Raw genomic sequence first — 16,134 nt, forward strand, 5'->3', positions numbered from 1 at the left:
ATCTATTGAAATTTGACTGTATTTAATGAGGTTTACTTTTTTCTCAAACAGAATCTACTGAAATCTGACTATATTAAATGAGGTGTACTTTTTTCTCAAACAGAATTTAATCCTTGAGGAATGTTACGTGCAATGAGTACAACATTCAACAACTATTGAGTACATTTTTAAGCCTTGATTTTGGTGCCAGCCTGCTTAGATTCAAATCCTAACTGTGACCTTAGGTCACTCAATCTCTCTAGACCAAGTTTCTTCACTTGCAAAATGGAGATTTAGTAACACATACTTTCCAGAATTGCTGTGGGGTTTAATGAGCTAATATGTATGAAGTGCATCCTGGCAGGTAGTAAGATTATATAAATAATAATGATTGTTTTCTTCATTATCATTATCACCATATTACTATTGTACTACATGCCAGGAACCATTTTTGGCACAGGGAATACAAAAGCAAATGAGACAAGCAAAAAGTCTTGTCTAATAAAATTAATATTCTAAGTATATAAATCCCAATGTGCTCAATTTCAACTGTCTCATCCCATTGTTTCCATTTGTTAAAATATGTACCATAATTTTTCTATAAAATTGGAATAATCACACCTACCTCATAGGTTGTTATGAAGATAAAATGAGTTAGTACATAAAAGTTTGGAACAGTGCCTGGCACATAAAAGCACTCACTACGTTAGTGGTTTTAATTAACATCTATGCTGTCGGTGTTATGGCTTAATGTTACTGTCTTGATTCTTTCTGAGTTCCTATAATCTGTTGCTATAGTGATTTTGCATAGCATTTTCTCACAACTACTTTCCCTCCAGAGAGGACTGCTTTTAAAATTATGCTTATTCTTCAATCTCTTATTGCTACTCAATAATATAATGGTTACTAAAGATTGCTCCCCAAACACAAAAAATATATACTAAAACCAAAGGGAAATATTCATAACATTTCACATAAATAATCAGGCTTTTTTTCTTTTAAGCAAATTAGGTTGTTTCATGACAGAGTTATTTGAATACCACAGAATGGGAATTTTGGAATCAGACAAATCTAGGCTCATTTTCCAGCTCTTCCGAGCCTCCTGCTCTCAACTGACCGGGTGTGTCATGAAGGGTAAATGAGAGCTTTTGGAACAGGGTGAGCTCTGCCTTCCTTCCTCCTTTACACTTACAATGTAATTTCAAATGGGCTGTAAAAAATGTTTTTTGAATTCTTAATGAAAGAACATCTCCCTAAAAAAAAAAAAAAAAAGAGTGAAGGGCCACAATAAATGGGATATGTTTTTTTAAAAGTATCTATACACAGAATGCTTTAATGTCAAAGCAAGGGGTGTTTTTTTCTCATTGTGAATCCTTGCATATATATCACTTTGTGGAAAGAAGCTATAAAGAGTAATGTGGCAAGAGTAGCGTCTGTGACTTTGTGGGAGTCATTAATCTCTCCTTATTTTCCTTAATTCAAATTGGGCTTAGTGATCACCTACTTCAAAAAGGCAGCGAAAGTCTTTGAAGAAGCTGCTGGGTAAACAGGAAAGGAGGGGCTGTGCCTTATGAGCCACGTCCCAGAGGGTTTTCACTCCAGGTTTTAATTAAAAATGAAATTAAGAATTCTTCAAGATTTTATCAGCCTTTTAAGTACTAAGAAGGTCAATGATTTGTTAAGTGTCTTTCTTTTTTTCTAATGGTGCTATTTCCCGGATTAAATTGTGTGAACGGGGCTTAAATTCCTTTTCAGGTCCACAGAGTGGATGGGGGCGCGGAGGACTGAGAGGGAAGACATGGTGCGCACGCGCACAGAGGGAGTAAGGCTCCGCGGGAGCGGAAGCTTGGGGGTGGGTGTGTCCTGGTTATAGTCGTGTCCCCTCTGCGTGCTAGATCAAAACCCACACTTTGCAAGGTTGTTGGGATTCTTAGAAACAATAAGGTATATTTGTAAAGTGTCTAGCTACTAATTTGTGTTCCAGAGAGTCGCTGTTATTTTGTCTACATTCCTAAAAAGGCACATGCGGGAGAGACTGGAACAAAAGTAGATAGAAAGAATTATCTCATAGGAGTGTGAAGTCACAGCTTAAGAAATATGCCACATTTTACCGGGTGCCTAAACATGTATTAGTAAAAGGAGAAATATGTGACTTTGCCCATGGTGACAAGGAGGGCTGCTGCTAAGAATGACAGAAAGAATCAGCATGTACAGCTTTCTTAGGGTCTCAGGGGATTTACCTAGGCTGACAAATATTTTTCACCTGATTTGTGATAGCACTAAAAATAAATACACATGAGCTCAAGGCTTTAAAGTAGAATGAGCATATGGAAACAATTAATAATGACTAATGTGGAGAGTGCCTAGATGAAAATTCATTTGCTCCATTTCCCTTGATCCTCACAATAATCCTAGGAAGGAAAAGCACAGATAGGATTATCTCCCCCCTTTTCTGATGAGTGAATGGAGGCTCTGAGAAAGATGAAGGGGTTAGCTAAATCCAAGTGCTTAGTATGTGCTTAGTATGGTCAAAGGAAGACCTCAAACCTAGACAGTCTGGACATAATACCCAGCTCCTCAATGACATCAGGTTGCCACTACCTCAAAGAAGAGACTTTCTAGCACTGCCTTCTATTGAGTTTCCTTCTATAGAGTTTTATGTTTAAATGCATTTATTGTGGAAAAAAATGCATTTACTGTGGACAAGAGTGCTGAGAGGAGGTGATATAATCAGCTCGTGAATAATCCAAGCCAGAAAATTCTTGTCCTTGAAATAATCACTAAGTACCACCCATTTCATTTGATAAATAATTCTGAATCCATTTATGTCTATCTCTACAGCTTCAGTTTAGTTCTTCATGATTTCAGCTGTAGTGGATTTGCTGGCCTTGAAACTCTTTCTACACAGCTGAGTGATCTTTCTAAAAACACAAATCAAATTATGTCTTTGCTCACCTTGAAACCTCTTCAATGGCTCCTCACTGCTTGCAGGATAAATTCCAAAATCTTCTGCTTGGCAAGTAAGGTCCTCTAAGATCTGCAGCAGCCTGTGACTCCAACTTCATTACCCACCCAATAACTCTTAGCCACATAGAAATGCTGTGATTCCCAGAGTGTACTATGCTTTCACACACTGTGGGGATTAACTCTGAGCTACACTTCTTTGACTTCGAACACATTTCTTCCCTCACTGACTGAGGAGGTCAATGTCTCTCTGAGAACTTTAAGAAAAACAGAAGCAGTTAGATGATTCTTCCCCTGCTTACCTTTAGAGACTCACATGAACTTCTATTATAGCATTATTATGTCTAGAAGTTATATCTGATTTTGGATTTACAGACTTTGAGACAGTTAAAACATTAAAGGCCCATATAAATTTGCTATTGTTTTACAAGGAGAGAGAGAGAGCTTGCCAAAGATAGGCCACCGTTACATATGGCTGAGGTCTTGTGAGATAAAGATCTTGCTCTATGTTCCAAGGTTGGGGATGGTTTGAGGCCACCAGCTTTATGACTTCTACAAAGGGAGTGAATTATACATGAATTCCAAGCTCTGTAGAGAGTAGTTAGAAGCTAGACTAGCAAATGGACCTGTGAAAAGGTAATGGTAAGTTTCCCATAAATAACTTCTTACAGGGGGCCTGGGTGGCTCAGTCATTAAGAGTCTGTCTTCAGCTCAGGTCATGATCCCAGAGTCCTGGGATCCGGTCCTACATGGGGTTCCCTGCTCGGCCGGAAGCCTGCTTCTCCCTCTCCCCCTCCCCCTGCTTGTGTTCCCTCTCTTGCTGTGTCTCTCTCTGTCAAATAAATTAAAAAAAACTAAAAAAAAAAAAACTTCTTACAAATATTAGGAATTGATGAAACAAGGTGTGACTGGAGAACATTCCTGTATAAATGCTCACCTTCTGCAGAAGGGACAGTCTAAGATCAGGCTTGCCCCTATGGCTACTTTATACTAGTTGGGTTTCAGTTACCTTGAGATTAGGTACTAGAGAAATGGAGAGCCTTTAGCATATATACGTCACAATGCGCAGTAATGACTTCTTCATTTACATGTCTTTGAACTGTTTAAGGGAAAGGATGGATGGTATCTTATTCACCTTTGAATCCCCAGCATCCATGATAATGCCTGGAACCTAGTAGAAATCCCATGAATATATACTCTGCAATGAGTAAAGATGTTTTTTGATCATATATGGCCTCAAAGGCCATTTCCTGCCCCAAAGCTGCCGACATACTTTAGTCTTCATCTGGTTTATCTCAGTCTCTGTTTATCAACTACCAAATAACAATAATTAGGACCACCTATGTAAAAAGGATGAATGAAAACATGCCATACGTGTTGAGAAAAGAGACAAAAATATGATTCTCCTTGCCCTAGGAATATCAAAAGCTGAACAACTTACCATTCTCCCAAAGTAGAAAAACCAATTACAACATCAAAAACATTTTTTTTTTAAGAGAAAGTACTGGATAAGCAGAAGCCCCACAGCACTCCCATTTGTGTTTCATAGAGCTCCAAATTTTAGTTTGATTCCAGGCTCTGCCCATTTCTTGCTTTTGTAAGTTCTGAAAAGTCAATTACTCTAAATATAATCTGCAGCCTTAAGAGCTGACACTTTGCCGAGTAATTTAAAGAGCTTTCCTAAGAAAAACTTTCAACTCTGTTTCCTTCTAGATGATGTAACAGAAGTAATTGTGTATACAATTAATTCACTCCTGGATGTTTGCTATCAAATCAAAGTGCTGAAAATTTGGGTATTCTGACTGAAAGGCACAGAATAGAGACGATTGGCTCTCCTTGCTTCTGCTGACTGGCTTCCATTCCTCTGAATGCTGATTAGGGATTAAGCTGGTGCACATGTAAAGGTGGTTTCACATGCTAACTTTCACAGAGCTGGTTTATATTCTAATCTGAGACAGTAACTGTCCTATCAGTAGGTGCATGCTTCTGAAATAGACTGGGGGAAGTTTTCTAGAACTTATATAGAGATATATATCTCTATATAATATATATAGAGAGATATATAGATATATAGAGATATATATCTCTATAGAATATATATATTCTCACACACACATATATAAATATATATTTATATATTATTTATTATATGTAACACCATATGTATTATATAATATATATAATCACATATTGCAACTTAAAGGTGAGGCATTTTTTCAACACTTTGGATGGGCTTTTTTAGTTTATACCTTTGTAAAAAGTTTCCCTAGTATGGTACCTTGCACTTTATCAGTGCTTGATAAATCTTGGTTGGATGAAATGAAAGATATATTCTTGTAATATCCTGTTGAGGGCAGAAGATCCCCAATATTTGTATTTTATTAGAAGTATGCATTACACTCATGAAGACAGTGACTTGAGTTCTTGATCATTACAGAGTTGAATAAGGGCTTGTCCATCTAATTCTAAGTTTTCGGGTACCTCTAAGTTCTATAGATTATTTAAGGTCACAGTGGAAAAAGCAAGTGACAGTGTTATAAATGGAACTAGAACCGTTGAACTTTACCCCTGAATTATCTATCAGCTGCATTTCAAGAAATATCTGCTCGGAGTGGTATTTTCCATTGCAGAGGAAATAAATCTCTGAAAGGAATTACTCAGTTTTCATGAATAATGGACAGTTACCTAATGAAATGATAATGTACTGACTATTGAGATAATATAAGGTGAAAATGCAGTAGAAGAAGTGAGCTCTAGTCTGCTGTTCTTTGTTTCAGTGTACAGATTCATCCACTCCTAGGGCTATTTTACGTACCCATAAGACCTGAATAAAGCACAGTTTTAGCCATCATGTGTTCCTGAACAAGGATCTGTCTGCTGGTCTGCAGATCTTATTTCCATGTTTATCTAGTTACTCAAGAGTTTTGAGCTGCTATTGTGCCAGAAACTATGCTAAGTGTTAGGGGTTTAGCAGTGCACAGAGCAGACACAATTCCACCTGGTGAGCTTACAGCATCGAGTGTGAGACAGGAGTTTCATTTTAAAAATCATATAAATAAATATATAATTATAAATTGCTTGAGTCTTATGGAAAAAAAAAAGAGAGACAATATAATAGGGGACCAGATTTTCTTTCAGGGAGCTTCTCTGAGGAAGTGCAATTTAAGCTTTCATCTAAGATGACCAGAAGTTAACCAGGCAAAGTGTAGTAAGAGCTTTTCAGTTTGGGGAAAGAGCATGTGTGACGCATTTGAAATAGGTAGAGGTTTAGTGCATTTTGTGAATGTGAATAGTGTGATCAGCAAAGGGAGGAGTGAAATGAGGTGTTTAAGAGGCAGGCAGGGGCTAGGTCATGCATAGCTTGGATGCTATATTAGTGACTCTGCATTTTATACTAATGCAAAAGAAGAGAGAGATGTGATCTGTATTTTTAACAGATCACCTTGGCTGCACTGAGAATAAATCAGGAGGACAACAATGGAAGTGGTGAGACCATTTAGGAGGCTACTGTAGGTGGGAGATAAGGGAGGCTTGAGTTCAAGTGCTAAAAATAGAAGTAGAGGGGAATAAATAGATTGGAGATACATTTTGGAGGTAGAATCAATAGGACTTGCAGACAGACTGAATGATGGGTGTGAGAGAGAACAGGTGTTAAGTATGATTCTCAAGTTTTGGCTTGAGGAATGAGGTAGATGAATGTGCCATTTACTGAGCTGAGAAAGTGTGGAAGGGGAGAAAAGTGGGGTGCAATCAAGAACTTCAGTATCAGTGTATTGTCACAATGTCACTAAAATGTGTGTATATATGCGTATGTATATGTGTATATGTGACTTTTTTTTGAAGTGAGGGATAAAATAGGAAGAAAAAAAAAGAAAGGGACAGAATTAGACTAGAAAATAGAATTCCCAATCGGGTGATGGAGGGTGAGAGTTGGGGACTGGGGTATATCAGGATTGCTGAAGGTGTTAATCTGAAACAGACATATTCAACATTATACCATATGTATTTTTTTAACTTGGGAAAAACAACAACAACAAAAAAGAAACCCCATGGTCTTCATAATACAAATTACAGAAAGTAAACTGCAAAAGAATTGTATCTGGTAAATCCACACAGGAGGTAGATTCTACCACTGCTTATTGGTGAGTTTTAAGAGAGAGATGCATCAAAATCTCTAGCAGGATGCAAGGAATGCAACTTTTAGGTTCATTAAAAAAAGAGCATGGGTTTTTGACATTGAGCCTGAAGGGAGATGAGAAGGTAGGATAAAAATAGAGAAAGAAGAGAAAAAATGAAATGGTTGGAGAATTTTTCCAGCAAGCAAAGACGTCTCTGTCATCATGCCTCTACTGATGCAGGGGCTAATGGTCCCCTGGGTTTGAGTCCCAGCCCTGCCACTTACTAGTGGATGATCTGGGGCCTGTCAGGTAACTGCTAAGCCTCAATTTCCTTACTTGTAAAATGAAGATATCGATAACATCTACTTCATAAGGTGACTGTCAAGGTTACAAGATATTCATAAGAAGTACTTAACAAAATGCCCGGCACAGAGGAGAGCTCAGTAAGTGTTAGGTGACTTTGAGTAGCTGATTATAGATGCCTGAATACCAGGAAGTCATTATTGTAGGTGTGTGTGCACCTTCTGCTTCCCTATGGCTATGGTAATTTTGCCTTCTTAGCTTCAAAATTGAATAGTCTGCTGTATCAAGAAGTAGCTTTTATGATTTGTTAAAAATATAAAACATTAATTAATATTTATGAAGCATTCTAAAATGCTATTAGGCTTTAATTGTTGCAAATTAGTGAAAATGCCCCAGCTGATTACATGGCCAAAAATATGTTTTCTCATGTATTTCTAGAAATGTTATGTACAATTAAAATTTGTTATTTAACTCCTCTAGAAAGGTCAATAATTGACTTTTAATTATTTCTTTGAAAATATGAAAGAAAAACAGAGATGATGTTCTAAGGAGACCCTTTTGATATAACCATTTCCACCTTGAATCATTTTAAAATCTATATTTTCTTGACCTTAACAGTATTATGGAAACATATGAAGGTATTCTATCTGAAAACATAACCAGATAAGCACCTCATTATATATAGGAACATCATGATTGAGATCTCCTGGTTTAAACGGAACTGGAACTACCTTATGGAACACTACATTCTCCTTTTATTGCTCTCCTCTCTCTGTGACTTTTGCTATTGTGTAAAGATGAGGTTTTATTATTTAGCATACATATACTTCAGAATACTGATACAGAATCATATTCAATCTTTAGTCCTAGAATGATTTGTTTACAGAGTTGTGGAAAGACTCAAAACATTCTAAGTCAAATCTGAACTTGGCATTTATTGGCGATATCATACCAAGGGCAATGCCTTAATTTCTTTGAAGCCTTGTTTTCTTAAATAAAATGGGAGTAACTACATAAAGAGAACATGGTAAAAACCTACTGTAATAACATACCATAAAGGTTAAAATTCTTTGTGGTTAGATAGAACCAGCTAATGCTGTAGTTTTGGGCAAGTTGTTTAATACCTTAAGGAGTCAACTAAGTAGTGGTATTAATTTAATATTTTGATTAAAATATTAAATGGCAATAATAGTACCTACTTCTTAGGCTCTCTTATACCTGCAGAATAGTAGTGATTATTAAATATTATTCAAAAATGTACTGAGTACATGCTCTTTTATCCTTCTGTACGAGGGAAATAGTGCTAATTAAATTCCAAGATTAATTCTTCTGGAAAAATATAATTAATACCTTATTAAAAATGCATGGGAACCAAGAACATTTGGAAAATCATGTGATCATGTCTGAGTGCTCTGTGATCACACTAGGAAGAGAAACAAAAAGGCAATGTTCTTAATTTCTCCCATTGCACCAAAGAAGCAGAACATCTCTCCACTGAGGAAGATGTCAAGTACAAGAGAAGTGAGCAGAGGTGGATTCTACCCATTCATCCTTGTGGAAGCACATGCAATTCGAGAAGATGAAGCAAGGAAGCGCATGCAGTACCTGGTCATCTCAGAGTCAGGGAGCAGGCCTAGGTGGTAGTGGGGGTAGGGAGCTGAGAGAAGGAAGCTTTTGTCACACTCAACAGGGGAATAGTGCCTGGGAGAAGCAGGCTTATCACACAGTTTGTTCACAGTGCTGTAAACAGGTTCCGGAGGCCTGGTGACACAAGAGGAAGAGAGAGAGATGCACGGTTAGCGAACACACCCAACACCTGTGCAACTAGTTGCATTTCACCATATGCAAAAGTAACACCCAAAACAATGTCTTAGGCTTTGTGAGGCTTGAAGAAATAGTCTTTTTAAGAAATACTACCTCTGGCTAGAAATGAGAACTTTGGCTGATACTGGGAATGGTGAAAATTCAGATGCCTGACACCTCAGTGGAGTCATAGTCATCTTATAAACGCCATACCTTTTTGGATAATGTTGTTTTAAGTGCCAAACTTTGGGATCTTCTGACATGGTTCCTTTTTCAACTTTAGTCTCATCTTAAATGAAAGAGATGAGACCTTCCCTGACCCCTTTAGCCAGGCCATCCTGTTATTTTTCACAGCACCCTGTCCATACTTCATAATATTTTTTTCTGAGCATGAAATCATCTTGCTTGTTTTGCTTAATTTATAATTACCACTCTCACTCTGCCATAAATTTTCTGAGGACAGAAATTACATTTATTTTGTTAACCACTTAGAGTCAGTCCACATCCCATAAATATTTGTTGTATTCACATGTGAATGAATACACTGACAAAACTTCACACATTTGTGTAGCAATTTTTTGGGAGTGTTGGCCTTACCGAGAAGTCTAATTGCTTATATGATCTCAGTGATTCCCCTTTATATTTATTTATAAATCGCCACCCAACAATTAGTTTCAGAGAGTTTTCTACCAGGAGGATAATCACTTCAGTAAAATTTCTATTAAATGAATTAATCTAGAGATACTAAAACATTATCTAAAACAGCAACATCTTTTAGTTGTTATAAACATGCCTAGTAAATTTCAGTTATAACTTTTGCCAAACATGCATGTACTACAAAGTCCTTGGTTATTTAAAAAAAAAAAAAAATCTCACAACTCTGTACCCACTCTTTTAACACATGGTCTGAACTTGCTACCAGTGTCTTCCATTTAAGGCAAGAATTGAAAGACCCAAATTCAAATGGAAGAACTCTCTGGCAGTCTCGGTGGGAAGATAAGGAAAAGGTCAGGAAATAGGGCAATGACCAGACCCAGGTGAGGGAGAGAGCACCCCTTCAGTCCAGGAGACATCAGGGGCCGCAAGTGGCGGCCATATCCCTGAGCAAAGATACAGGAAGTGTAGGTGGCGAGCTCAGTGAAGGCATAGTGCCGTGTTTCTGTAGCTCCCAAAGTGGTCCCCAGTGTTGCTCAGTCAATGCTTCTTGAACAGAGCAGGGGAGAAAAGAGGATAAGCAAAGCATTAAAAACAAACTTTACCTAAATTATAGTATTACCGTGGGCCAGTCATGGCTTAGACACACTATCTAGAGAATTAGTTTCTTCCCTAACACAAAGCCTTCCATAACATAGTGAAAGATGCCTTGATCTGTTTGCTTTCTACAACACAGTAGAGGGGCTGAGGAGTGGACGGGAGGAATCCAGAGGCTTATTTCGTCATCCAAATAACTATCTCAGTGGTAAGATGAGGTGCTTGATAATGGAGTTGGCTTGTTTTATCCCAGTGGCTAATAAAATAACACTGACAAGAAGATTTTTAAAGTTTCTTCAAATAGCCAATTTTTTTCCCCTCACTTTACGGAAGCTAGCATATATTCTTGTTCAGACAAGTGCTCCCTTTTCAGAAAAAAACCAAGTAAGTTTGTCAATTTCTGTTTGTCAATTATCTAGAATACACACAATTCATAATGATAAACAGCAGCCCTTAAAAAAGGCAGCTGTAAGATCATTTTACAAAAGTGTTTTTATCAGTTTTTCTAAGTAATTCACACTGTGTGAAGTGATGTAAAGGAAAGATGCTTTCAGTTATCCACTGAAATACATCTTTTAAAACTGTCAGATTTGATACTGTTCTTGATTTCTTTTTTGGGGGGATCTGTTTTTGCTTTGTTAATAGACTCAGCTTTAGGAAGATTGATGTGTATTTCCATGGTTTTGGAGACAGAAAGACCCATGATGCCAATCTGATAAAGAAAATTGGCTTGGGAGATCACCATTTTGTCTGCCCTGAAAACGGGGTTATCCACACAAAAACTCAGCTTGAAAAGGGCTTTGTATTAATGAGATACATAAGTATCAATTAAATAAGATATGAGGAGGAATGTGTGAGCTCTATGGGAATTTTTCTGCATAAGTGATCACAGGAGGACCTAATATTATTTTCCACATTTTTCTGCTCTATGATTGAGCTGCCGTGGCAGAAATGGCCAGAGATGGATCGCCTCCCAAACATCCATTTACTCCTTTTTTACTTATTAAGAGGAAGCCAATTTTCCACTAGTCACTTTTCCTGTAGTAAAACTATATTTCTCAATATCTCTTGTAGAACTTTATTTCTCAGTCTCCTTTGTAGGTAGATGTGGCCCACTGAAAACGTTCAGCCCAATGTAACTGGAGCACAAAGGTTTTGTGGGACTCCTCTGATGGCTGCTTAAAGGGGAGCTGACTTAGCTAGGACCCCTGTGATTTTGCTCTTTCCCATTTCCTCCCTTTGCTTACCTGGGACCTGGATATAATGGCTGGAGCTTCATTGGTCATCTTGGACCATGAAGCAACCTTGAGAATAAAAAGAAACAATACAGATAGGGGACCATAATGGTCACTGTGTCACTGATGATAAGGAGTGAAACTACGCCACTTGTGAACTTTCTACCTCTGGATTTTTTTGATGAGAGATAAAGTATGTTTATGCTAGTGTCTTTTTTTTTTTGTAAATGAGGCTTAATATTAACAGATAGACTACTGCAAGATGTAAGACTGATAATTGAATACAAAGAAATAACTACAGATAGGGGCTACCAAAAGGGGCTAATACATTTAATTATGTTAGAGGTCCATCTGACACATTTTGTATACATAGAAAAAGATAAAGAACACTATTGTCTGGCTTTGTTGAGAGCCTGTGACTGTTCATAGAGAACTCACTGCATCTTGATTAAAAATATTATATATATATAATGGTAACTGATTTAAACTGCCAGCACAGGGCTTAAGAATAAGGGAATTGATGACTTCTTTTAGGTCATAAAATATTCTCATGATGATGTCATTTCAGTTAACATCATGCTTTCTGCCTAGGAGGGCTGATTTAATTTTCTCAGGCTGCTGTTGATTTGACAGACCAAGAAAATGATGTTACCAATTTTCTCCTAGTCCTTTTACTTCAGTAGGACTATATTTTGAAACAAATTATCAGAATCAAACCTGGCTAATATGTATATTAAGGAAAAAAATCCTACTTGGATTGTACTCAATTAAACGAAGAGGAAAAAACTCTCTGAACACTACAATAAATTCAAGACAATAAAAATTAGGCCCTGTCCATTGTCCAGTGTTGAACTTAAGACCTCTGCCTATATCCTTTGGAATCATTTTATGGACATAATATTATTTCATGACTCATTTGTTTTAGTAGATCTGGTGTTGGGGGCAGGCTTAGATAACTTGAATTTTAGAAGAGGGACCTTATATCTTTGCCTACAGTCACTTTCAAAACTTTTTCATGGTGGATTGATTTTGTGCCTAGGCTTAATCACTCATGATTCAAAGTCTGATCAAAGCAGAAATACACCTATTGAAACTGTAGGCTCATTTATACCTATCATTCAGTCTTTCATCCTTTATTTATTTACAAGTTATTTTGTACAGTCACTGACTATTGAGTGGACATTTCAAATTCAGCTGAATTGTGAGAACACTTGCTATCTCAGAAGACAGGTAGATGAAAAACACCAAAACATAACAGAACACTTGATAAACTTGACAGAACGTTTTTGCAATATTCACCATGTCCTCTTGCAAACAAACAACTAAATTAAAAATATCAGTGAGAGTGTCCTTCCAAGTGGCATAAAAATGGAGTTGATATTTGAAGATTTCTGCCTGCTAGATTCACTACGGTCCTAGGATTCTATTGTGTGTTACGTACTATATAGGCCATAGCACAATACCCAGTAAGTACTACAACAAGCTACAGTCTGAGAATAGGAAATAGCATGTAGTAGGTACTTGAGAAACATTTCTTGGAATAAATGGATTTTTTTTTTTTAACTATTCTTCATTGAGAGCAATGAAAAATTTCTGGCTCTTTCAAGGAAGCCCAAAATTCTGCTGAATCTTAAAACTCCATTTAAAATTTTAGGACATCATCAATTCTCAGGGGTTATCCAGAGGACAGAAACCCCAATGGTGTCAGAAACTACTCGCTTTAAGTACTAGGTGTGCATGGTTCACCCCCTCTGGAGGGCCAGGTTTCGTGCACCTGCAAGCCCGCCCACGGTTCCTCTGAGTCACTCCATGGGCTCCAGGCACAGACATAGCTCAGGCTTGAGTTCCAGAAGTCCTAATGCCAGAAGTCAGCATTCTTAGTATTTCCCTGCAGTGATATTCTCTGTGACCTCTCCGCCAGACAGACAAGAAATGCCAATTTATGAGTTGTCACTGGGATCTGGGTGGCAGGAACAGATGCCACCATCACTTCACATTTATTCAGTAAAGAAGTGCCACGGGGAAATGACTTTAGGCAGTGTGAATCAGCCAGTCACAAACTGAAAGAGCCTGTTTATCCTACTATAAACCTCCAGAGTCGCCTGGGTCAGGAGGTAATGAATATGGAAATCCAGTCTGAGGTGCCTCCTGTCTCTCTTCTTTATGTAGATGCCCCCAGAAAGGGGGGAAAGGAGTTAAAGATTATGAGTGTAATCTCTAAGTGAATTTATAAACAAATCATTTATTTTGCCCTCCACTTATCAGGGGCCATAGATAAATGGCTTTGTAGTCTCTAGTGTTCAGCCATCAGCATTTATTTGCATATCTATGGGTTTATAATTGCAGGCTCTTATAGCATATAATTAGCACACCCTGGCCCTTGGTGACCTCTCTTCTCCGAACTCCATTAGCACTTGCTATTTGTTCAGCTTCCTTGGCATTTTCAGTTACTAATCCGCAAGGATAGTGTGGAGGGAGGTGCTGCATCATACCCTCTCCTAAGGAAAACCACCCTGTCTGCAACTGCCTCTTCCCATTTGTCCCATGGACTCCAAGCCAATTCAGTCCCCTGCTCAGCCAAAGCAGTTTAGACCAGGATTGGGACTCTATTCTGAGACTATGACCTGTAGGACCTATAGGGTTGGGCTGGGGAGGGAAAAAAAAAGGGTAGGCCAATTGGATTCTGCTACTGAATGTGAATCAAGGAGCAGAAGAAGAAATGATCAGCTGGCAGCATGAGGGAGAGACGCAGACATGTAGAGGACAGCTGTGGCTGTGTCCACTAATTATAGTGAACCACAGCGAAGCTTCCCAAATTTTGTTGCTAAAGTGTCTAGAGGTTCCTTGAATCTAGAAAACAGTCTGTTCACTCTTTAAGGGACTTATTATTAGGGCTCATGTCATCGAATTTCTCTGCTGGCTCCCATATGACATTAGATGTATAATGAAAATCAACGACCACCTCCCACTGTATTCCTTCACTGGAGCTTAGGTCAGATCACTTGCTTACAATCAAAAGAGTGAAAATAAAGCAGGCACTCTGCTTGTTTTATACTGTCATTTTTAGATCACCTCAACTAAACTATGCCACTCAAAGACAAAAGATACAACCTTGGATACCTATGTAATTCCAGAGTACCTGAGACCAATACCTACCTGATCCTTTTATTTATTATGGATTCTTTTGCATTATTTTCTAAAATGCTGCATTAAAATATTATCTTAATTGCAGAGTTTTTTGGTGCCCCCTTAAATTTTGTGCCTGATGTGGTACTTCACTTGCCTCACCCTAGTCCTAGCCCTGCTTATACCAGAGATGAAAAATGTTTAATGCAGTGATGATGGTCATTGTTAATACTCATCTGTGTGGTGCCTGAAGACAGGTCAAATGGATAGGACTTCCTTCCCTTAAAGGTAACAGTAAGAGTGACTCACACTCTATTGAGTTTTCCATTCTCCATCAAAGGGACTGCTTTCAAAGCCCAAAGGCCAAAGCAGGCAGGGCCCTCACCTCATTATACTGTCATATTTGGTGCACAGGCCTCCTTCCTTCTCTGATTATTAGCTCTCAGAGGAGCAGGCCCAAATCTCATTTATCTTTGTTTCTATATTGCTTTCCCGAATGTAAGAACATATGAGTGAAATACTGTCATAGGAAAGAAATGAAGCTGTGGGGGGAAGAAAAGGGACTGGTATTTTTTATTCTCTCTTCTGGAGCTAGAATTAAAAGGAAGAGTCTAAAATTACAGAAGGAAGGATTTGAGTTATATATTTCTATGCTTTTGACCATAAATCTGTCATAAAAAATGATATGGATGAATCTATAAACTGCTTAGATTTTAGATTTTCTAACCCTCATCGTATGTGGGCTTCCCTGGCCGCTCTGAAGGTAGCATCCAGCCCTATGCAGGAAATAGAACCAAACTACATAAGTGGATGGCAGCTGGGATGCCAAACACTTGGGTGCCTAAGCATCTGGCATATTGCTTGGCATGCTTTGGAGGAAAAGGTTTTTTTTGACCTTACAAGTGTGCCTCATGATTCCCTTTACACATAATGCACTGTTTTTGGGCCAAGGATTTGGAGAAGTAAGCAAAAAAGCATTAAATTCTAGGCCTGGGCTAATAGGTCTTAAGGGCAGAATTCTGGGGAGCCTAAAATTAATTAGGGGATAAAAGAGGATACAGGACCAGGTTGTGAACTATGTGGTGTTACAGGTGAACTGGACATTGTAACAAAAAGGATTAAAGAAGAGGCTGGCTTCTCTTACACTGAGCATTAAGCAGAAAAGTGTTAGCCATTTGGTAAAGGTGCTATCAGAACTCAAAGTACAACACAGAGAGATGTGGGGAATGAATTGGTCTAGGTGATGTGTAAGAGCTCATTCATTTCTCTTATTCGAAGCACCATGAGGACCTTTGAGGGATGCCTATTTGCACTATACTTGCTTTTCTAAAATGTAGCTTCTCTCTTTTAATGAT

General features: G+C 38.1%; 1 protein-coding gene across 9 annotated transcripts in view; it reads right to left on the bottom strand.

Moving 5' to 3' along the window:
- Positions 1-16,134, bottom strand: part of DLG2 (discs large MAGUK scaffold protein 2) — a 1,243,318-nt gene that overhangs the window by 430,980 nt on the left and 796,204 nt on the right. For 5 of the 9 annotated variants that reach the window (XM_028126804.1, XM_088018006.1, XM_088018002.1 and 2 more), the window contains one exon: positions 8,970-9,125. The exons of the other annotated variants lie outside the window; for them this stretch is intronic. In XM_028126804.1, the coding sequence (XP_027982605.1) occupies positions 8,970-9,125 (156 nt within the window). The remainder of the gene's footprint in view (positions 1-8,969; positions 9,126-16,134) is intronic. 9 annotated transcript variants of the gene reach the window in all.

This window comes from Eumetopias jubatus, unplaced genomic scaffold (genome assembly GCF_037043125.1).
Source record: "Eumetopias jubatus isolate StellerSeaLion01/CBP00866 unplaced genomic scaffold, mEumJub1_p1.0 scaffold_13, whole genome shotgun sequence".
NCBI classification, from domain to species: domain Eukaryota; kingdom Metazoa; phylum Chordata; class Mammalia; order Carnivora; family Otariidae; genus Eumetopias; species Eumetopias jubatus.